Below are 21,023 nucleotides of genomic sequence, written 5' to 3' on the forward strand. Positions count from 1 at the left end.
GGCCGTGGCCCCGCCCTCTCCCGTGGCCCCGCCCCCTCCCGCCCCTCCCGAGGCGCCGCCGCCGCCGTTGGGCTCTGAGGCCGCGGCGTTCGCCATGGCCGCCCCCCACCGCCGCCGGCCCCCCGCCCTCCGCCGCCACCGCCGCCGCCTCCACCGCTTCCACCGCCGCCGTTCTGCCGCTGCTCGCCCTCCTCGTGGCCGGGGTTCCCGGTGGGGCCCGCGGTGAGTGCGGCCACGGGCCCGGCTCGGCGGGCCCGGCCACAACATGGCGGCGCGGCGCCCCGCCCCCGCCCGGCGGCACCGGGGTTGGGGGGGGGGGGGGGGGGGAGAGGAGAAGAGAGGGGGGGTGGTCTGAGGGGAACTGGGGCAGATGGAGAGGGAGGGGGGGGGTCGTAAAGGGGGTCTGGGGGGGGGGGGGGCTTGAGCTGAGTTCGGGGGTCCTGAGGGAAACTTCAGGGGACGCTGCGTGGATCTGAGCGCCCTTAAGGTGATTTATGGGGTGGGGGGGGGGGGGGGGCTGTGAGTGGATTTGAGGGGGCCTGGAAGGGGTCCTGAGCTGATCTGAGTGAGTTGAGGGGGGGTGAGGAGGTGTAAGGAGGCCGGGGGTGGTTTTTAGTGCGCCCCGAGGGGTCTCGTGAGGACCTGAGTGGATGTGGGGGGGTCTCGGAGGATCGTGTGGTGTTGGGGGGGGGCTGTGTGAGTGCAGGGAGCCTGGGGGTAACGTCAGGGGGAACCCTGAAGGGGTTTGGGGGTCTCTGAGTGGATCCGAGGGGGGGATTGAGTGGATTTGGGGAGCCCAGAGGTGACGTTGGGGGGGGGCTGCGAGGCAATTTGGGGGGTTCCTATGAAGGCTGGGGGGGGGAAGGACAGAGGGGGAGCCCTTGGAGTGAGTGTGGGGGAATGAGGTCAGTGCTGGGGGGGTCCTCCGGCGATTTGGGGTCTGTGCTCCCCCCCCCCCCGACGAAGATTTGAGGAGATTCTGAGGGTCAGGGAAATGGGGGGGGGGGAGGGTCAAGAAAGGGGAGATCCCATTGTGGGGTTGAGGGGATGAATCGGGGGGGCTGGAGGCAGCAGTGGGGGTTGGGATTGGGGTGGGGGCACATAGGGGCACCCAGGACTCTGTGCAGGGCTTCGTAGGCCCTGGGAGTGTGGGGGGGGCACAGCCCGGAGCACTCCCTGGGGGTGGGAGGATGTTTATTTGGGGGGGGGGGTGCTGAGCTGTGGGCAGCCCCCGCAAATCTGGGGGCCCCTTCCCTCCTATGGATCCGCGATGGAGGGGGGGAGGGGAATAGAGCCTTGGGTCACCCCATCTTGGGCCACCCCATGCTTTTTGGTGAAGGGGGGGAGTGTACCGAGCCCCGGTGCTCCATAAACTGCACCACGCAGACACCCTCCCCCCCCCCCCCCCCCCCCCCCCACACACAGTTTCTACAGGAAACCTTTGTAGGTGCTCCCCCCTCCTTCCCCCCACCCCTCCACCCCCCCCACCCTCCCCCCGGCCCCCGAACAGTGACAACTGCAAATATTTGTTAGCAGGGAGGTGAGTGGGGGGGGACGCTCTTTGTTGGCTCCGCTCTGCTGCGCTCCTTTCCCTTCCCCTGGGACTGCAACCTGGGGAAGGGGGGGGGGGGCGTGAATTCACCCCCCTTTTTTGCAGTCCTCGCAGCACCTGTTGGTGTGTGTGTGGCACGTGGGGTCGCTTGGTGCTTGTGTAACACGGGGACCTGTTCCAACAGGAGCGGCGCTGCTTCCTCCTCCCTTCCTCCTCCCTTCCTCCTCCCTTCCTCCTCCCTTCCTCCTCCCTTCCTCCTCCCTTCCTCCTCCCTTCCTCCTCCCTTCCTCCTCCCTTCCTCCTCCCTTCCTCCTCCCTTCCTCCCTCCCTTCCTCCTCCCTTCCTCCTCCCTTCCTCCTCCCTTCCTCCTCCCTTCCTCCTCCCTTCCTCCTCCCTTCCTCCTCCCTTCCTCCTCCCTTCCTCCTCCCTTCCTCCTCCCTTCCTCCTCCCTTCCTCCTCCCTTCCTCCTCCCTTCCTCCTCCCTTCCTCCTCCCTTCCTCCTCCCTTCCTCTCCCTTCCTCCTCCCTTCCTCCTCCTTCCTCCTCCCTTCCTCCTCCCTTCCTCCTCCCTTCCTCCTCCCTTCCTCCTCCCTTCCTCCTCCCTTCCTCCTCCCTTCCTCCTCCCTTCCTCCTCCCTTCCTCCTCCCTTCCTCCTCCCTTCCTCCTCCCTTCCTCCTCCCTTCCTCCTCCCTTCCTCCTCCCTTCCTCCTCCCTTCCTCCTCCTCCTCCTCCCTCCTCCCCTTCCTCCTCCTTCCTCCTCCCTTCCTCCTCCCTTCCTCCTCCCTTCCTCCTCCCTTCCTCCCCTGGCCCTCTCGCAGGCCGGGTTTACCCCAGCAGCTGCTGCAGGAGAGCCCGGCAGAGGCAGATCCGGACTTGTTGGCTGCAGGAGATGGCTGCGGGGCGGGAGGGGAAGGTGCATGTGTGAGCTGAGCCTGCCTGAATTGCAGGAAGGGATCGTGAGCGTGGCCGTGTGTCATAGTGTGTGTTTCTGCTTCTTTTTTTGGGGGGGATAAGGTGCAAAGCAGGGCTGAAGCAGACCTGTTTTGTGGGTGAGCAGCTTGTGCTGTACCCGAAAATGGTTTTTCTTTGAATACACCCGGATAAAAATAAACAGGAAAGGGCCAATTGAGGCGCAGACCTCCCGGAAGCGATGCAGCACGGCTCTGCCTTTGATCCAGGGCTATTGTTTCCGCCTCCTTTGCCTTGTCCCCTGGAAGGGTTTGGCCTTTGGGGACCCGAGGAGCTGCTCTGGGTGGTGGCGGTGTGGCACTGAGGCGGCTCTGCCCCACCTGCAGCTCGGCGGGCATCGCCTGCCCCTGCTGCTCCCCATCTTCCACGGAGACATCCCGATTTCTGCACCTGCAAAGCGCTGCGTGCCTGCAAAGCGCTGCGTGCCCGGGAAATAGAGCAGGAAAGGCCTCCTTTGCTTTCCTTTCCAAAGAGGCGTGCTGTGATCCTTCACCACGGCCTAGGTGGGTTTTGCTCCTGCAGAAAACCCCACGGGGAGCGCCCTCGGGCCGGCAGATTTCATTCCTAACATCTCCTTCCCTCCCACATCTCCCCGCTCCCGTCGGGCTGGACCGAACCACCCGAGAAAGATGGCTCTGACTGGAAACGAAAAGAGGTGTCCAAGCAAACATTCTTGAACTCTGTTGGCTCCTTGGCCAGACAGCCCGGATTCTGGCCGCTGCCGGCAGTGGATGTGCCGGAAATCATTATTGCAAAGGAGCTCTGAAGCAAAGTTCATTGGGTGTTGACCAGGGGGAAATCTCCCCACGCTGCTGCTGTGCTCTGCCCAGGGCAGAGCTGTGGTGGCAGTCAGCTTTTCTGGGCATTTGGGGTCCTTCTTTGGGAGTGGGAGCGCTCTTTGCTCTCAGATTTAATCCCCCCTTTCTTTGATCGTGGGAGGTGTTGGGTTTTTTTTCCCCTCCCTGTGCGGAGAAGCAGATCTCCCAGCATGGGTGAAGCTTTCCTAACGTCTGCTGCCTCCTCTGTCCGTGTTAGAAGTAAGAGATGTGTGCTGCTGGTGTTGGAAGGCGGGCTGCATCTCGAGCACCGTGTTCAAGACATCAGAAACGTGCCTGACAATGGACAGCGTGGGCTTCAAGCCCTGAGAGTCATCAGTAGTGCTCTGTAGACCCCCAAAATCTCTGCAGTCCCCCATTGTTTCTGCTCTGTAGACCCCAGAAATGTCAGTAGTCCTCCATCAGATCTGATCTGTTGATATCAAGGCTTTACAGTGTGGCTTTTCAGTCCTGAAAGCCGTCAGCTGTGGTCTGTAGGCCCCAGAAATGTGCAGCGTGGGTTCAAGACCTGAGAGTCATCGGTGCTGGTGTGTAGACCCCCAAAATGTGTGTAGACCCCCCAGAATGTCTGTAGACCTCCGTCAAGTTCTTCTCTGTAGACCCCAAAAATGCACAGCAGGGGTTTGAAGCCTGAAAGTCATCGGTGCTGGTGTGTAGACCCCAAAGATGACTGTAGGTCCCCCCAAATGTCAGTAGACCTCCATCAGTTCTGCTCTGTAGACCCCAAAAATGCGCAGCGTGGGTTTGAAGCCCTGAAAGCCATCGGTGCTGCCCTTTCAACCCCCAAAATGCCTGTGGAGCCCCAAGGAAGTCTGTAGACTCCATCAGTTCTTCTCTGTAGACCCCAAAAATGCGCAGCGTGGGTTTAAAGACCTGAGAGTCATCGGTGCTGGTCTGTAGACCCCCAAAGATGACTTGTAGGTCCCCCAAAATGTCTGTAGACCTCCATCAGTTCTTCTCTGTAGACCCCAAAAATGCACAGCAGGGGTTTGAGGCCCTGAAGGCCATTGGGTGCTGGTCTGTAGACCCCCAAAATGTGTGTAGACTCCCGCAAATGTCTGTAGATCTCCATCAGTTCTTCTCTGTAGACCCCAAAAATGCGCAGCGTGGGTTTGAGGCCCTGAAAGCCATCGGTGCTGGTCTGTAGACCCCCAAACATGTCAGTAGACCTCCATCAGTTACCCCAGAAGTGCACAGCAGGACTTTGAAGCCCTGAAAGCCATGAGTGGTGTCTTGTAGACCCCCAGAAATGCTCTGGAGCCCAGGAGCTCAGCATCCCACCACTGCTGGTGGCACAGCAGCCTTGCAGGATGGAGCTGCCCCGTGCCAGTGTCTCCCAAACCATTTTCCTCCCAGGCGCGAGCACCGTGCAGGCGTCAGACCCAAGCACGGAGAGGCAGTTTGGAGCCATATGTCTGTTTTCTCAGTTGAAGGAGCAACAGCAGCAGAAATGTCAAGGCTTCTTCTATTAACCTAGTAATGATGAGGCTCCTGTCAATTCCCTTATTTAAAATTCATTTAAAGCTTTTTGTGCTGCTCGAGTCCGTGCAGAGAAGCTCTTCTTTGAAGGTGAGAGCACATTTTGCTTTCTTTTTCCCCCCTTATGTTCAGCCATGCCAGGGACTGCAGGCCAGCTCGAAGACGTTGGGACTCTTGTTTCTAACTTTAAATCTCCCCGTATAATTTTTAGGTTCTGGATGACTTGTGTGCGAGTGCTTATTTTTTTTCTCAGCGCCTCGCAGCTAATTTTATCTGTGTTCATTTAGCAGCAGTGGGTCAGTAGATTGCAGAAGCACCAGCAGGGAGCAGGGGTAGGGATGGGGAGGCAGCGAAATGCGGGGAAGGATTTGGGATGGCGACGCTGTGTCTGCAGGAGCAAAGCTGAGCTTTAAGGACCTGTCCAACCCAACCGCCCCGTGGTTCTGTGAGCTTTAAGGACCTTTCCAACCCAACCACCTCGTGGTTAAGGACCCAACCGCCCCGTGGTTCTGGGATCTTTAAGGACCCAACCAACTCGTGGTTCTGTGAGCTTTAGGACCTTTCCAACCCAACCACCTCGTGGTTCTGTGATCTTTAAGGACCTTTCAACCAACCCACCGCCCTGTGGTTCTGTGATCTTTAAGGACCCAACCGCCCTGTGGTTCTGTGAGCTTTAAGGACCTTTCCAACCCAACCACCTCGTGGTTCTGTGAGCTTTAAGGACCTTTCAACCAACCACCTCGTGGTTCTGTGATCTTTAAGGACCCAACCGCCCCGTGGTTCTGTGAGCTTTAAGGACCTTTCCAACCCAACCACCCCATGGTTCTGTGATCTTTAAGGACCCAACCACCCCGTGGTTCTGTGAGCTTTAAGGACACAACCGCCCCGTGGTTCTGTGATCTTTAAGGACCCAACCGCCCTGTGGTTCTGTGATCTTTAAGGACCTTTCAACCCAACCGCCCCGTGGTTCTGTGATCTTTAAGGACCCAACCGCCCCGTGGTTCTGTGAGCTTTAAGGACCTTTCCAACCCAACGCCCCCGTGGTTCTGTGATCTTTAAGGACCTTTCAACCCAACACCTAGTGTTCTGTGAGCTTTAAGGACCTTCCAACTCAACCACCCTGTTGTTCTGTGATCTTCAAGGACCCATCCAACCCAACCACTACATGGTTCTGGGATCTTTAAGGACCCATCCAACCAACCATCCCATGGTTCTACGATCTTTCAGGACCCATCCAACCAACCATCCCATGGTTCTACGATCTTTCAGGACCCATCCAACCCAACCATCCATGGTTCTACGATCTTTCAGGACCCATCCAACCCAACCATCCCATGGTTCTACGATCTTTCAGGACCCATCCAACCCAACCATCCCATGGTTCTACGATCTTTCAGGACCCGTCCAACCCAACCATCCCATGGTTCTACGATCTTTCAGGACCCATCCAACCCAACCATCCCATGGTTCTACGATCTTTCAGGACCCTTGCACCATCCCAACCCATTCTATGATCCTTTGGTCTCTACGATCCATTCTCAGGGTCCCGTGGTCACACAGAGGCCGGGACCGCCCTCCCCTCCCCCCCCACAAGAGCTGGGTTTCTCTCCCACCCAATTTTCACAACCGACCCCTCAGCGACGCACAGAGATGGCATCGATTGCAGCTCCCACTGCAGAGCTCTGGGGGGGCTGAGCCGTGGGGGGGGATCGCTGTTGTTGCAGCGATGCAAAGTGCTCGCTCAGCACGCTGGGGGGGGGGGGGGGCTATTGGCAGCGTGCCAATCGTTGCCTTCAGGTTAATTACCTTAATCCATCCTGATCAGGTGGAGCATATTGCCGTGAGGGACAAAAAAAACGTCCCCTCGCGTTGCACAGCTCCGGGAGATTTGGGGAGGGGCGTCCCCGAAGGGGTTCGGCACTGTTGTGTTTCGCTGTGCCACTGTCGTGCGTGTGCTGTCCGTGCTTACTGGTTTCAGGTGTCCCAGGAGCCCACCGGGTGTGCTGGGAGCACTGGGATGGAGCTGAGCTGTGCTGGGGGACAGCACTGCAGTGGCTCTCCTGCGTGGGGGGGGTGAGGAGGAGGAGGAGGAGGAGGACACAGCTCTGGTCCTGGGGACCCACAGCTCTGAGCTGCTCCTTTGTTTTCCTCTGCCCCGGGTCGGTTTCTTTGGTGCAGTGGGTGGTGTGTTTTAATGGATGGGAGCCTTCCTTCCCCCCCAGGAGGAATGCTGTTGGCATCTTTGCTTCGCTCTCGTCTCCTCCTGCTTCACCCCCGCTGCTCCTGGATCCCCGTGGAGGTACGAGCGGTGGGGCTCTGCCTGTGGGTATTCCAACCCCACCCGTGGGGGGAGAGAAGCACTGATGAGGGGGAGGATTTTCCCTTCTGGTGAAGCAAACCTGAGACGTGGGGCATGCCTGTGCTGTGCTGCAGTCTGCCCTGGGATGGATCCCCTGGAGCCAGGGGATGCTTGGGGAGGAGCAGAGCTGGGGGGGGCTGGGGAGCAGAGCTGGGGGGGATGGGGAGCAGAGCTGGGGGGGATGGGGAGCAGAGCTGGGGGGGATGGGGAGCAGAGCTGGGGGGCTGGGGAGCAGAGCTGGGGGGGTGGAGGAGCAGAGCTGTGTGGGGCTGGGGAGCAGAGCTGGGGGGGGATGGAGGAGCAGAGCTGGGGGGGCTGGGGAGCAGAGCTGGGGGGGGTGGAGGAGCAGAGCTGTGTGGGGCTGGGGAGCAGAGCTGGGGGGGGATGGAGGAGCAGAGCTGGGGGGGCTGGGGAGCAGAGCTGGGGGGGGATGGAGGAGCAGAGCTGGGGGGGCTGGGGAGCAGAGCTGGGGGGGGTGGAGGAGCAGAGCTGGGGGGGGGTGGAGGAGCAGAGCTGGGGGGGGGTGGAGGAGCAGAGCTGTGGGGGGATGGAGGAACAGAGCTGTGGGGGGCTGGGGAGCAGAGCTGGGGAGGGGTGGAGGAGCAGAGCTGTGGGGGGCTGGGGAGCAGAGCTGGCTCCTGCCTGCCCACTGGGGTCAGGACCTTGTCCCAAAACGCACCACAGTGACCTGCAGGACCTGGAAGAGCCGTGGTGCTCTCTGCTGGCTCTGTTGTCCCTGCTGTCCCATGGCAGGGACAGCACGGGGTGAAGCGTGGCCCGCAGAGCCCTCGTGGGACGGGCAGGTGGGCTCTGCACGGAGCAGGTGGGGCTCTTCCCACTGGGTCCGTTTGTTTTCAGCCGTGCCAACGAAGCCCAGAGGCTGCGGCGGTGCCTCCGCTGCAGTTTTGGGGCAGGTATGAAAACGGAGAGAAATGTGTGCAGCCAACTCCGGTGGAGCTTTGGGGGAAGGGGGGGGGGGGGATTGATTTGCCTTGGAGATCTGGAAGCACAAGCACCTCGGCCCACGTCTGTGCCTTGGGAAGGAGCAGAGCTGAGAGGAGCCTGCGTGGTGGGACGTGTTTTGTGAGCAGCTTTAATTTATAGCCTGGGTTTTTGATAGAGGAGCTGCTTGAAGATGCTGTTTCCTTGTGAGTAGACTCGAGGGCAGGAATGTGCCCCGTCTGCTCTTTCCTTCCCTTGTTTTTCTCTCCGTGAGAGCCAACCTTTGTTCCCTGGGTGCAGAGCTGTCCTTTTCTGCTCTCTGCCACACGGAGCTCCGGGGGATTTCCCCCCATTCATCACAGATTTGTGATCCCAGAGTGTCCCTTTCAGAGCTGAGCAGTGCATGGGTGCGATGCTCTCAGGGCCGTTCATTTTTGGGGTCTCCCCCCCCCGCCTTCCTGTCCCGTATCCCTTTCCTGTGATGCTTTAGAGGACGCCTCGCCCCGCAGCCCCTCTGTGTTTCCCTGCCTTGCTGCTGCCTCCCTCCCTTCCGAGGCACCGCAGCAGCTGGGAAACAAAGAGCACGACGTCCAGGCAAAGCGAGCCCTAATGCAATTAGCCTAATTGATTTACCACTGGAGATGAAGGATAATGGGCATCTTCCTCCCAAACAACCTCGAAGTTGGAGGGGATCTGCTTGTTCCCCCCCCCCAGCACACACATGTCCCCAGCGCTCTGCTCCAGGAGCAAAGCAGAGCTCTGGGTGCTGCTACCATCTCTGGGTGCTCGTTAAACCCGCTAATTAATTGCTCAGCACGGGGGGGTGGGGGCTCCACACACCCCCTGCCCCACAGCGCAGCAGTCGGGCAGGGCAGGAGTTAACCGTGCTGCTGTGTCTCCAAACCCTCTCCACCTGAAAGAGCATTTGTGCAGCGGGTAAGTACATGTTGCAGGCTCCCTCCGGGGAGGCTGAGATCTGATGAGAGCCCGAGCAAGTCCTGCGTGCTGCTCAGCAAGCCCCACCCTTCTCCTCCTCACCCTTCTCCTCCTCGTCCTTCTCCTCCTCAGCCTTCTCCTCCTCGTCCGTCCTTCTCCTCCTCGTCCTTCTCCTCCTCGTCCTTCTCCTCCTCGTCCGTCCTTCTCCTCCTCGCGCCTTCTCCTCCTCGTCCTTCTCCTCCTCGTCCGTCCTTCTCCTCCTCGTCCGTCCTTCTCCTCCTCGTCCGTCCTTCTCCTCCTCGGCCTTCTCCTCCTCGTCCGTCCTTCTCCTCCTCGGCCTTCTCCTCCTCGGCCTTCTCCTCCTCGGCCTTCTCCTCCTCGGCCTTCTCCTCCTCGGCCTTCTCCTCCTCGTCCTTCTCCTCCTCGCCCTTCTCCTCCTCCGCCCTTCTCCTCCTCGCCCTTCTCCTCCTCGTCCTTCTCCTCCTCGTCCGTCCTTCTCCTCCTCGTCCTTCTCCTCCTCGTCCTTCTCCTCCTCGTCCGTCCTTCTCCTCGTCCGTCCTTCTCCTCCTCGTCCTTCTCCTCCTCGTCCTTCTCCTCCTCGTCCTTCTCCTCCTCGTCCTTCTCCTCCTCGTCCTTCTCCTCCTCGTCCTTCTCCTCCTCGTCCTTCTCCTCCTCGTCCTTCTCCTCCTCGTCCTTCTCCTCCTCGTCCTTCTCCTCCTCGTCCTTCTCCTCCTCGTCCTTCTCCTCCTCGTCCTTCTCCTCCTCGTCCTTCTCCTCCTCGTCCTTCTCCTCCTCGTCCTTCTCCTCGTCCGTCCTTCTCCTCCTCGTCCTTCTCCTCGTCCGTCCTTCTCCTCCTCGTCCGTCCTTCTCCTCCTCGTCCGTCCTTCTCGTCCGTCCTTCTCCTCCTCGTCCGTCCTTCTCCTCCTCGTCCTTCTCCTCCTCGTCCGTCCTTCTCCTCCTCGTCCTTCTCCTCCTCGTCCTTCTCCTCCTCGTCCTTCTCCTCCTCTTCCTTCTCCTCCTCGTCCTTCTCCTCCTCGTCCTTCTCCTCCTCGCCCTTCTCCTCCTCGTCCTTCTCCTCCTCGTCCTTCTCCTCCTCGTCCTTCTCCTCCTCGTCCTTCTCCTCCTCGTCCTTCTCCTCCTCGTCCTTCTCCTCCTCGTCCTTCTCCTCCTCGTCCTTCTCCTCCTCGTCCTTCTCCTCCTCGTCCTTCTCCTCCTCGTCCTTCTCCTCCTCGTCCTTCTCCTCCTCGTCCTTCTCCTCCTCGTCCTTCTCCTCCTCGTCCTTCTCCTCGTCCGTCCTTCTCCTCCTCGTCCTTCTCCTCGTCCGTCCTTCTCCTCCTCGTCCGTCCTTCTCCTCCTCGTCCGTCCTTCTCGTCCGTCCTTCTCCTCCTCGTCCGTCCTTCTCCTCCTCGTCCGTCCTTCTCCTCCTCGTCCGTCCTTCTCCTCCTCGTCCGTCCTTCTCCTCCTCGTCCTTCTCCTCCTCGTCCGTCCTTCTCCTCCTCGTCCTTCTCCTCCTCGTCCTTCTCCTCCTCGTCCTTCTCCTCGTCCGTCCTTCTCCTCCTCGTCCTTCTCCTCGTCCGTCCTTCTCCTCCTCGTCCGTCCTTCTCCTCCTCGTCCGTCCTTCTCCTCCTCGTCCGTCCTTCTCCTCCTCGTCCGTCCTTCTCCTCCTCGTCCGTCCTTCTCCTCCTCGTCCGTCCTTCTCCTCCTCGTCCTTCTCCTCCTCGTCCGTCCTTCTCCTCCTCGTCCTTCTCCTCCTCGTCCTTCTCCTCCTCGTCCTTCTCCTCCTCGTCCTTCTCCTCCTCTTCCTTCTCCTCCTCGTCCTTCTCCTCCTCGTCCTTCTCCTCCTCGCCCTTCTCCTCCTCGTCCTTCTCCTCCTCATTGTTGTCTTCTCCCTTTGTTCCTGGGGACGGGGCTTTGCTGGCAGCTTTTCAGCAGCGTGGGGACCCCCCCGCGGGCGTTCCCCTTCGCTCTGCACCCAAATGATGTTCACGGAGGGCAGGGATGCGTGTGACCCAGGGTGGCATCTCACAGCAGGGAGGGAGTTACTGATGGAGCTGCGGGGGTGCAGTGGTTTGAGTGGTGCTGGGGTCGGTGCCCAGCACGCGTCCTTTGGGCCGTCCCTGTTGGCAGCCGCAGCGAGGGCAGGGCGAGGGCTGGCAGTTGTGTTCAGCTTCGTGCTCTCCCATGTCTGCAGGATCAAGCACAAGTCGTTTCACCACCAGACAGAGCTGTGCCTCCCAAACTGAGGGACAAGCAGAGGGGGATGGTTGTCTTTTCCTTGCACGCTGGGTCTCTGTTGAGCTCTGAGGGTTTGCTCTCGCTCTGTTTCCGCAGCTTTGACGTGTCTGTGCTCGGACTGCAAGCAAGCCAACTCCACGTGCGAGACGGACGGCGCGTGCATGGTGTCTGTCTTCAACCTGGATGGAGTGAAGCACCACGTTCGGACCTGCATTCCCGAGGCCAAACTGATCCCCGCTGGGAAACCCTTCTACTGCCTGAGCTCCGAAGATCTGAGGAACACTCACTGCTGCTACTCCGATTTCTGCAACAAAATCGATTTGATGGTTCCCAGCGGTGAGTGGAGGGCTGAATTAAGTCTGGGGGACGTGGGGAGGAGAAACCTGGCTGCTGGGGGGGGATGGGGGTGGGGGTGGGGATGGGGATGGATAGGGATGGGGATGGGGATGGATGGGGGTCGGGGTGGGGATGGATGGGGATGGATAGGGGTTGGGGTGGGGATGGATGTGGATGGGGATGGATGGGGGTCAGGGTGGGGATGGGGGTGGGGATGGATAGGGGTCAGGATGGGGATGGGGATGGATGGGGATGGATGGGGGTCAGGGTGGGGATGGGGGTGGGGATGGATGTGGATGGGGATGGGGCGTTCTCGGCACGGTTTTCGCTTCTTCCCTTCGGTCGCTGCGCAAAGTTGAGTGCCTGGCTTATTTCCTTGATTGGCAAAGTGGAGGTAATAACGAGCTGTGTCTCATTAACACGTGGAGTTGCTCAAGCTCCCCTGTGGCAGACAAAATGTCACCAGACGGACGAGGTGTTGCTTCAGGCCTGGAGAAGCTTCCCCAATTTGGCTGCGGTTGGGTTTTTCCCCCCCCCTCCCCCCCCCACGTTCACATTATGACACTCCTCTCCCCTTATCAGCCCTGATCTCCACGCAGACTCCTGGAAGCAGCAGCAGAGCTGTGCATCTGCAGTCAGAGTAGAGCTCGTGCTGCTTTGTGCCTGCACGGCCTGAGGACAGCGGGCCCTATGTTCCATGGGCACAGCTCGGGTCCCTCGTCCCCCCTTCGTGTCCTGACTTTGCTTTCCTCCCTTTGGGGCTGCAGATCTCCGCAGCGCGAGGAGGGGAGCAGAGCAGGAGGGGTGCTGGGTGCTGAGGAGGCAGCCCTGCCCTGGCTGGGGGTGTGGGAACTGTCTGCTGCTCTCTGCTCCTCGGGACGGAGCGGTGCTTCCTCATAGCTCAGCGCGCTGCGGTTGGGGCTGTTGTGCTGTGGGTCTGATAAAGGCTGAGGGATCCGTTTCCTTCGGGTGCGATGGGGAAAGTGCTGCCTGTTCTCTAGACGAGCTGTTGCTGTCGTGGTGTCCAAGTTGTTAAAGGACAAAGGGGACGGAGGCAGAAATGAGTCCTTCCTCGAGCAGTGGTTTCTTTTTCTCCCCTTCGGAGAGCACCAGGGCAGGGTAGAGCGCAGCTCAGAGAAGCAGAGCTGGGCTCCCAGGCCTGCAGAGCAGCAGGAGCTCTTCACAACCGAAGCACCACCGTCTCCTGTGGGTCCTCCCCACGGTTTGCCTGCCTGGCAGCAATCATCCCCATGCCAGCGGTCCCGTTCGCTCTGTCCTCTGCCATCCTGGGGCAGCGAGCGGAAATAGTGTGGGCACCGAGGGGGTAATTAAAAGGAGAAGGTCCTCAAGGAGCACTCTGTGAAGGAGCGATGGTTTTCTAACTGAACCTGTGTGTTCCTTCTCCTTGTTTCCCTCTCAAGGACACCTGAAAGACAACGAGCCCCCGTCGAGCTGGGGCCCGGTGGAGCTGGTGGCAGTGATTGCTGGGCCTGTCTTCCTCGTCTTTGTGGTCGTGATCATCGTTGTCTTCATCTTTCATCACCACCAGCGTGTCTATCACAACCGGCAGCGGCTGGATATGGAGGACCCCTCTTGTGAAATGTGCCTGTCCAAGGACAAGACGCTGCAAGATCTCGTCTACGATCTCTCCACCTCTGGCTCTGGCTCAGGTAGGAAGCTATGACTGGGAATGACAAACGAGGACGTGGAGCTGGAGCAGGACCTGGCTCCGGTCGCGGGCACGAGGCCGTTGCCTTCTCAGGAGGAACGTGGAGGGCGCTCCTTCGTTTCGGTCCTGCAGCAGATTCTGTATTGCGTTCAGTGCTGTGGGGCAGAGCAAGAGCAGTGCTCCCGTTCCTCCTCGATTGGAAATGCTGGCAGCACTTTTCACATCGCTTTCCTCTGCGGGAGGACGACTCACTGATGGATCTCAAATTGAATCCTGAAGTTGTGCTAACCCAAGATCCAACCAGGGAACCAACCTTTAGCACCACATCTGCTATATATAAACTGTTCAGGGATCTCTTCTGTGCTCACTGTCAGCAGGTGAGCTCTGCAGCTTGCATAAGATGCGGCAGCTGTGCTAGGACTCCTTTCCTGGGGAGTTTCTGGGTTTTTTTACTGCTTTTCAGCATTCTGCCTCCAGGTTCCACTCTTCCCATATTCACGCTGCAGTTCTTTGAAGTGCCAGGGTGCAGTAGTGCCCCGACTGCTGTTTTCCTCATCGCTGGTGGTTTGCAGACTGTTTCAAAGCGTGCTCAGCAGCTTTCCAAGCAGCTCAGTGGCCCTTCCTCCCCAGGTGCAGGAGCTGCTCCCGTTTGCTGGTTGGGATCCTGCTTAGGCTGCTGAGCACTGTCAAACATAGAGCCCTCTAGGTTCGGTAATGTTCCACTTTGGGCTTCGGGAGTTTCTTTGCACAGTGTTGATCAGGTCCCCTCTCCCCTTCTCTCCCCCAGCTGCACAGCCCTGGGGCTCTCAGCCTGTCCCCACCACAAGGAGCTCCAGGCCCCCACCAGCACCGCACCCCCCATGGGGCTCTCCAGCACTTCCCACTCTGCCCGGAACTGGGCAGCCCAGCACTGGTTCCAGTGCTCCGGATGGTTCCTCCCCAGTTTGGGGCAGAGCTGGGGAGCACCTCCCTGCCCTGCTGGCCCCACTCTCTGCAGTGTCCCCAGGGAACTGTTGGTCTTCTTTGCCACCAGGGCACACTGCTGGCTCATGGTCAGCCAGCGGTCAACCATCGGTCAGACAGGGCACCAGTGGCCTTCGTGGCCACCAGGGGTACACAGTTGGCTCATGGTCAACCACTGGTCAACCATTGTCCAACCAGAACACCTTTGGCCTTCCTGACCACCAAGGCACACTGCAGTTGGCCAACCAGGACACTATTGGCCTTGCTGACCACCAGGGCATGCTGCAGTTGGCCAACCAGGACTCCATTGGCCTTCCTGACCACCAAGGCACACTGCAGTTGGCCAACCAGGACTCCATTGGCCTTCCTGACCACCAGGGCACGCTGCTGTTGGCCAACCAGGACACTATTGGCCTTCCTGACCACCAGGGCACGCTGCTGTTGGCCAACCAGGACACCGTTGGCCTTCCTGACCACCAGGGCATGTTGCTGTTGGCCAACTGTTGGCCAACCAGGACACCAGTGACCTTCCTTACCACCAGGGCACACTGCAGTTGGCTAACCAGGACACTATTGGCCTTCGTAACTACCAGGGCATGCTGCAGTTGGCCAACCAGGACTCCATTGGCCTTCCTGACCACCAGGGCACGCTGATGTTGGCCAACTGTTGGCCAACCAGGACACTATTGGCCTTCCTAACTACCAGGGCATGCTGCAGTTGGCCAACCAGGACTCCGTTGGCCTTCCTGACCACCAGGGCATGTTGCTGTTGGCCAACTGTTGGCCAACCAGGACACACCAACGACATTCCTGACTACCAGAACACACTGCAGTTGGCCAACCATTGGCCAACAAAGACGCCATTGGCCTCGTTGGCCGTATAGCACACTACTGACTGCTGACACCTATTTTTCCCCTGCAGCAGACCTCGAGTTCTCGATTTTCCTCTTTGTAGGTTTGCCACTTTTTGTCCAGCGGACCGTGGCTCGGACGATCGTCCTGCAGGAGATCATCGGGAAAGGTCGCTTCGGGGAGGTGTGGCGCGGCCGGTGGCGCGGAGGTGACGTGGCCGTGAAGATCTTCTCTTCCCGTGAGGAGCGCTCGTGGTTTAGGGAAGCAGAAATCTACCAAACCGTCATGCTGCGGCACGAGAACATCCTGGGATTTATTGCAGCAGACAACAAAGGTAAAACATCGCTCGGCCCCGAGAGCGGAGACCCCACGAGTGTGCTGCGCGTGGGGGCTGCATGGCCTCGCTCAGACGTGTGGTTCAATGCTGAAGGGAACCATCCGTGCTCCTCTGCCAGGCTGCACGGGTGGATGCTTCCCACCGGGGGTTGAAAACCGTGGTGGGGTGACGTGTGCATTGTCTGCCTTCACCTTCTTCACCTGCCTTGCCCACCTTCACCTACCCCAACGTGGGCTGTCGAGCTGCAGCCTTACCCAGCAGTTCTCTGTGCCAAAAAGATGTGAAGTTCTCAGTATCTGTGCTGTGCCTGAGAGACCTCTTTCCCTCTGCAGACAACGGGACGTGGACGCAGCTGTGGCTCGTGTCCGATTACCACGAGCACGGCTCCCTCTTTGACTACCTGAATCGGTACACGGTGACCATCGAGGGGATGATCAAGCTTGCTCTGTCTGCTGCCAGCGGGCTGGCCCATCTGCACATGGAGATCGTGGGTACTCAAGGTACGAGAGGAGTTTGGAGAGGTGCTGCAGGGGAGAATGAAGCACACGTGGCGATGGGTGCGGGCACGGTTGGCTCAGCGTGGGTCCGACTGGGCCGTCCTGGTGGGCACTGGGCCTGGTGGCTTTGTCCAGCTGCGTGCAGTGTTGGCCTGGCTTTGGGTCCTGGGCATGAGATCAGTGTTTCCCACCCGAGCAACTGTGATTTTGGGATGCAGATGTGAGGTCAGCGCGGGCAGTGGGAGTGATCTGCCTCTTGTGGCTGGGGGCGTGGGGCTGGCATCCCTCTGCAGGCCTCGGGGTGATACTGCGGCTCCGCAGCCAGCCCGGGGCCTTGGCACACTGTCAGCACTGCTCTTTCCTTCAGTGCTGAAGTGGATCCAAACAGGAAAATGTGTCACAACACGAAGAATTCGGCGAATGACGTGAGATCCGGTGCTGCCTCACCAGACCTTGACCCCTGCCACGTTCTTGTTTTGCTCTCTTAGGAAAGCCTGGGATTGCTCACAGGGACCTGAAATCCAAGAACATCTTGGTGAAGAAGAACGGCACGTGTGCCATCGCTGACCTCGGCTTGGCCGTCCGCCACGACTCCGTCACGGACACCATTGACATTGCCCCAAACCAAAGGGTGGGGACCAAACGGTACGGGCTGCTGTCTGTGTTCTGGGCCTGAAACCTCCCCAGTGTCTCCCAGTGCCAGCGTTGTGCCCGCTGAGCTGGGAGGCGTATTGCCTGGGAGGCAGTGGGCTCGGCCTTCGCACACCCCCTGTGGGGCCTGCTGTGCTGTGGGGTGGCTTCGCCTCTTTCCCAGCTTGCTGCTCTCCTGGAGCCGCTGTGTTCGCTCCTCTGGGCCCAGCTCTGCATTTCCCATCTCCCAATGCCCTCAGGGAGTTAACACACTGCTCCTCCTCTGTCGTGCAGGTACATGGCCCCCGAGGTCTTGGATGAAACCATCAACATGAAGCACTTCGATTCGTTTAAGTGCGCCGATATCTACGCCCTGGGGTTGGTGTACTGGGAGATCGCCCGGAGGTGCAACGCAGGAGGTAACGCTGTGCTGTGTGCTCAGCCTCCCCAGCCACGCTGGGGAAGTGGGAGTTAACACTGTGAGCAGTGCCTGCTGTTGTTTTGGCCGCGTTTGGAGGAAGTTTGGTGCCGGTTTGGTGCCAGTCTGTTCCCCTGCTTGGCACACGCTGCCGGCGTCGCTCGGCCGACCCTTCCTCTGTGCTGGGAGGCAGCGATCTGTCTGACTGCCTTCCAGTTCAGGCTGCTGTGTTCTGCTGCCCTGAACGTATCTTGCCCGGATCCGATTTGCTGATGATACGGAGTTGGGAGGATTGGCTGCCACGCCTGAAGGCTGTGCTGCCCTTCAGTGAGACCTGGAGAGCTGGGCAGTCAGAAACGGGATGAAATTTAACAGGAGCGAGCGTAGAGTCTTGCACCTAGAGAGGAATGATTGCGTGCAGCAGTACAGGCTGGGGGATGAGTGCTGGAGAGGAGCTCTGCAGAGAGGGACCTGGGTGTCCTGGTGGAGGACAGGTTGACCATGTGGCCAAGAGGGCCAGTGGCATTCTGGGGTGCATTTAAAAGAGCGTGGCCAGCAGTTGACCTGCTGGGAGCGGATCCTCCCCCTCTGCTCTGCCCTGGGGAGGCCTCATCTGGAGCACTGTGTGCAGTTCTGGGCTCCCCAGTATAAAAAAAGACAGGGATCTCTTGGAAAGAGTCCCATGGAGGGCCATAAAGACGGGGAAGGGCCTGGAGGATCTCCCCTTTAAGAAAGGGGGAGTGAACTGGGTCTGTTCAGCCCTGAGAAGACTGAGAGGGGACCTGATCCAGGTGGAGAAATATCTGAGGGGTGGGGGGCACAGTGGTGAGGCCAGACTCATTCAGCAGTGTGTGGAGACAGGACGAGGGGCAACGGACAGAAACTGCAGCACAGGAGGTTCTGCACTAATGTGTGCAAGAACTTCTTTATGGTGAGGGTGATGGAGCAGTGGCACAGGCTGCTTGGGGGGGTTGTGGGGTCTCCTTCTCTGGAGGTATTCAAGACCCACCTGGATGCCTACCTGTGTGACCTGGTGTAGGGAACTGCTTTGGCAGGGGGTTGGACTCGATGATCTCTTGAGGTCCCTTCCAACCCCTATGATTCTGGGATTCATATTTTCTTCCTCCTATGGGGTTTCCTATGGGTTGACCTGGCCGACGTCTTCGTGTAGTTGCCTATGGGTTGACCTGGCCGACGTCTTCGTGTAGTTGCCTATGGGTTGACCTGGCCGACGTCTTCATGCAGTTTCCTATGGGTTGACCTGGCCGACGTCTTCATGCAGTTTCCTATGGGTTGACCTGGCCAACGTCTTCGTGTAGTTTCCTATGGGTTGACCTGGCCGACGTCTCCGTGTTGTAGTTGAGGGTGATGGAGCAGTGGCACAGGCTGACCAGGGAGGTTGTGGGGTCTCCTTCTCTGGAGGTATTCAGGACCCACCTGGACGCCTACCTGTGCGACCTGGTGTAGGGAACTGCTTTGGCAGGGGGTTGGACTCGGTGATCTCTTGAGATCCCTTCCAACCCCTATGATTCTGTGATACCTGTTCGGAATAACCTCACAGCACTCACTCATCCCGAGTCCATCCTCAGCGAGCTCCATCCCACCAGGATCAGCACATTCCCCCCTTTTCTCCCCCCCCCTCAGGTATCCACGAGGAATACCAGCTGCCCTACTACGACCTCGTGCCCTCCGACCCTTCCATCGAGGAGATGCGGAAGGTGGTGTGCGATCAGAAGCTGCGACCCAACATCCCCAACTGGTGGCAGAGCTACGAGGTAAGGATGAGAGCTTTCCCCTCGGCCCGAGGCGAGCTGCGGGGGGGCAGCGGGGGGCTCACTGCCCTCGTGTCCCCCCCCCCAGGCGCTGCGGGTGATGGGTAAGATGATGCGGGAGTGCTGGTACGCCAACGGAGCCGCTCGCCTCACCGCCCTCCGCATTAAGAAGACCCTCTCGCAGCTCAGCGTCCAGGAGGACGTGAAGATCTAAGCACTGAGCCCCCCCCGCAGGAGGGGACTGCACAACGCTGCCATGCTAGAGTAGACGTGTGATGGAGGCCTACCTCGTGTTTCTGCCCAACCTACTGCTCCCGAGCAGACGGCGTGACCTGCAGGCTGCTACGGGTACGAAACAATCAGAAACCTTTTACCCATCACCTCCTGACAGCGTGGAGAGCTCAGAGGGACTCTGAGGGATCTCAGCCGTGCTCTCAGCTCCCGATCCTCGGTGGAAATCCCTGTAAAGTTGAGTGCGTGACGCAGCGGGCCGCGCTCGGGGCCGAGTGCTGGCAGTGGGATGGGAAAGGGAAGGATGATTCCGATTTCTCGCCGCGCTCCGAGGATTATTTTTTTCCAGGGGATTGGCACATCCACTGCAAAAACCAATGGTGCTCCCTTCCAGGAGGCTGAGCCCGACCCCGTCGATCAGCTTCACCAGACCGTCTCCCTCTTTTATTTTATTTTATTTTTATTCTTTAAACCTTTTAAGCTCGAACGAAAAAAAAAAAAAACGGAACAAAAACCCAAACCCCGACGAAAACCGACCCCCGACGATGGGAGCGCGGCCCCGCTGCTCTCCAGCTCCATCCCGTGCTCTGTCTCTGCATGTGTGCATCTCGGGTGTCCTCGTGGAGCTGTGCGTGTGCCCATCCCCCCCCCCCGGGGGCTGGACTGCTTCCCACCAGACCCCCAGCCCTCCCCTCCCCCCCCCCTGCCCATCCCCCCCCCACCTCGGCTGCAGGAATCTCACTGCCACCCCAGCCCTTTTTCTGTTGTTGTTAGGATGGGAAACAACAAAATGAGGAACTGATTTCCCTCCCAGGGTTGGGGTTGGTTTATTTTGGTTTTTGGAGGGGGGGGGGGAGGGGGGGGGGGTTTGTTTTTTGGGGTTTTTTGAGGGATTTTTTTGTGATTTTTGGGGTAGTGGAGAGGTGTGCTGCTGAGCTGAGCTCGGGGTGCTCCCGGGTGACCCCTTGCAGAGCTCTGCAGCCCAGGGAGGACCTTTGTGGGGGTCCCACACCCCCATGGGAGGGGGTCCGTACCTCTCTGGGGCGATCCCATACCCCGTGGGGAGGAAGGGGGGGATCCGTACCCCTCTGGGGGTGATCCCACACCCCATGGGGAGTACTGTACCCCTCTGGGGGTGATCCCACACCCCATGGGGACGTCCATACTTGTATAGGGGGGTCCCACCCCATTGTAGCAGTCCCATATTGCTCTGCAGGGGTCCCTCTGCCCCGCTGTGTAGTGGGGGGGGGTTCATACCCCTACACCCCTTTGTGGGGGATCCCATACCCCCTTTGCAGGGTCCCGTACCCCTCTGGGGGTGTCCTACACCTCATGGGGGGGAATCTCATACCCCTGTGGGGATCCCACACCCCATTGAAGGGGTCTCACACCCCTCTGGGTGCTCCCATACCCCTTCAGGGCTCCCCACTCCCATTGCAGGGGTCTCAGACCCCTCTTGGGGTGGGGGGGGGGGGTTTCACACCTCTCTGGGTGCTCCCTTACCCCTTCAGGGGTCTACACTCCTCTGAGGGGGGGGGGGTCCCCCACCCCTTTAGGACACCCCACCCCCATGGGAGGCCGCACTCAGCCCTTCTCAGGGCACCACTCCCTTTTATTTCCCCATATCGACCCCATAACCTGGAAGTGGCTGTGTATAGTGGGGGGGGGGGGGGGAGGGGCTGCATGGGTTGTACTGTCCATTCGGTGCCGTTTTGGGGTCGGGGGGGGGGTGGGGGGGGGGTCCATCCGACTGTTTGGGGCTGAGCACTGAGGGCAGCGCTCATTGCTTCGGTCCGTGGGGAGGAGCTCTGAAGCCATAACTTTGATTATTTTTATTCATTAATTTCTTCGGGGGGGGGGGGGGGGGGGGGGGTTAAGGGGGGGGGGTTTGGTTGGTTTGTTTTTTCTGGGAGGGGTCCGGAGTGGGTTCGTTGGTTTGGTTTGGTTGGTTTGTTTTTTTTTAATTAACGTTATCCGTTCTTTCTCTGAGCATAAAAAAAAAAAAAAATTC

At 59.5% G+C, this 21,023-nt stretch overlaps 1 protein-coding gene across 1 annotated transcript; it reads left to right on the forward strand.

The window, feature by feature from the left end:
* Positions 1-60: 60 nt before the first annotated feature.
* ACVR1B (activin A receptor type 1B) lies at positions 61-18,995 on the forward strand. Its single transcript, XM_065751465.1, has 9 exons — positions 61-222; positions 11,404-11,643; positions 13,065-13,313; positions 15,231-15,461; positions 15,797-15,964; positions 16,450-16,606; positions 16,886-17,010; positions 18,654-18,784; positions 18,870-18,995. Exons 2-9 carry the CDS (start codon positions 11,469-11,471, stop codon positions 18,993-18,995), a joined length of 1,362 nt encoding a protein of 453 aa, XP_065607537.1. The 5' UTR covers positions 61-222; positions 11,404-11,468.
* The last annotated feature ends 2,028 nt before the right edge of the window (positions 18,996-21,023 follow it).

This window comes from Cyrtonyx montezumae, unplaced genomic scaffold (assembly GCF_038088225.1).
Source record: "Cyrtonyx montezumae isolate F1298 unplaced genomic scaffold, pur_monq_1.0 scaffold_70, whole genome shotgun sequence".
Taxonomy (NCBI): domain Eukaryota; kingdom Metazoa; phylum Chordata; class Aves; order Galliformes; family Odontophoridae; genus Cyrtonyx; species Cyrtonyx montezumae.

Coding starts and splice junctions, on each gene's coding strand:
- ACVR1B (XM_065751465.1), top strand. CDS start 11,469: ATGGTGTCTGTCTTCAACCTGGATGGAGTGAAGCACCACGTTCGGACC. Junction 15,965..16,449: donor GGAGATCGTGGGTACTCAAG/GTACGAGAGGAG, acceptor TTGCTCTCTTAG/GAAAGCCTGGGATTGCTCAC. Junction 18,785..18,869: donor ACTGGTGGCAGAGCTACGAG/GTAAGGATGAGA, acceptor CCCCCCCCCCAG/GCGCTGCGGGTGATGGGTAA.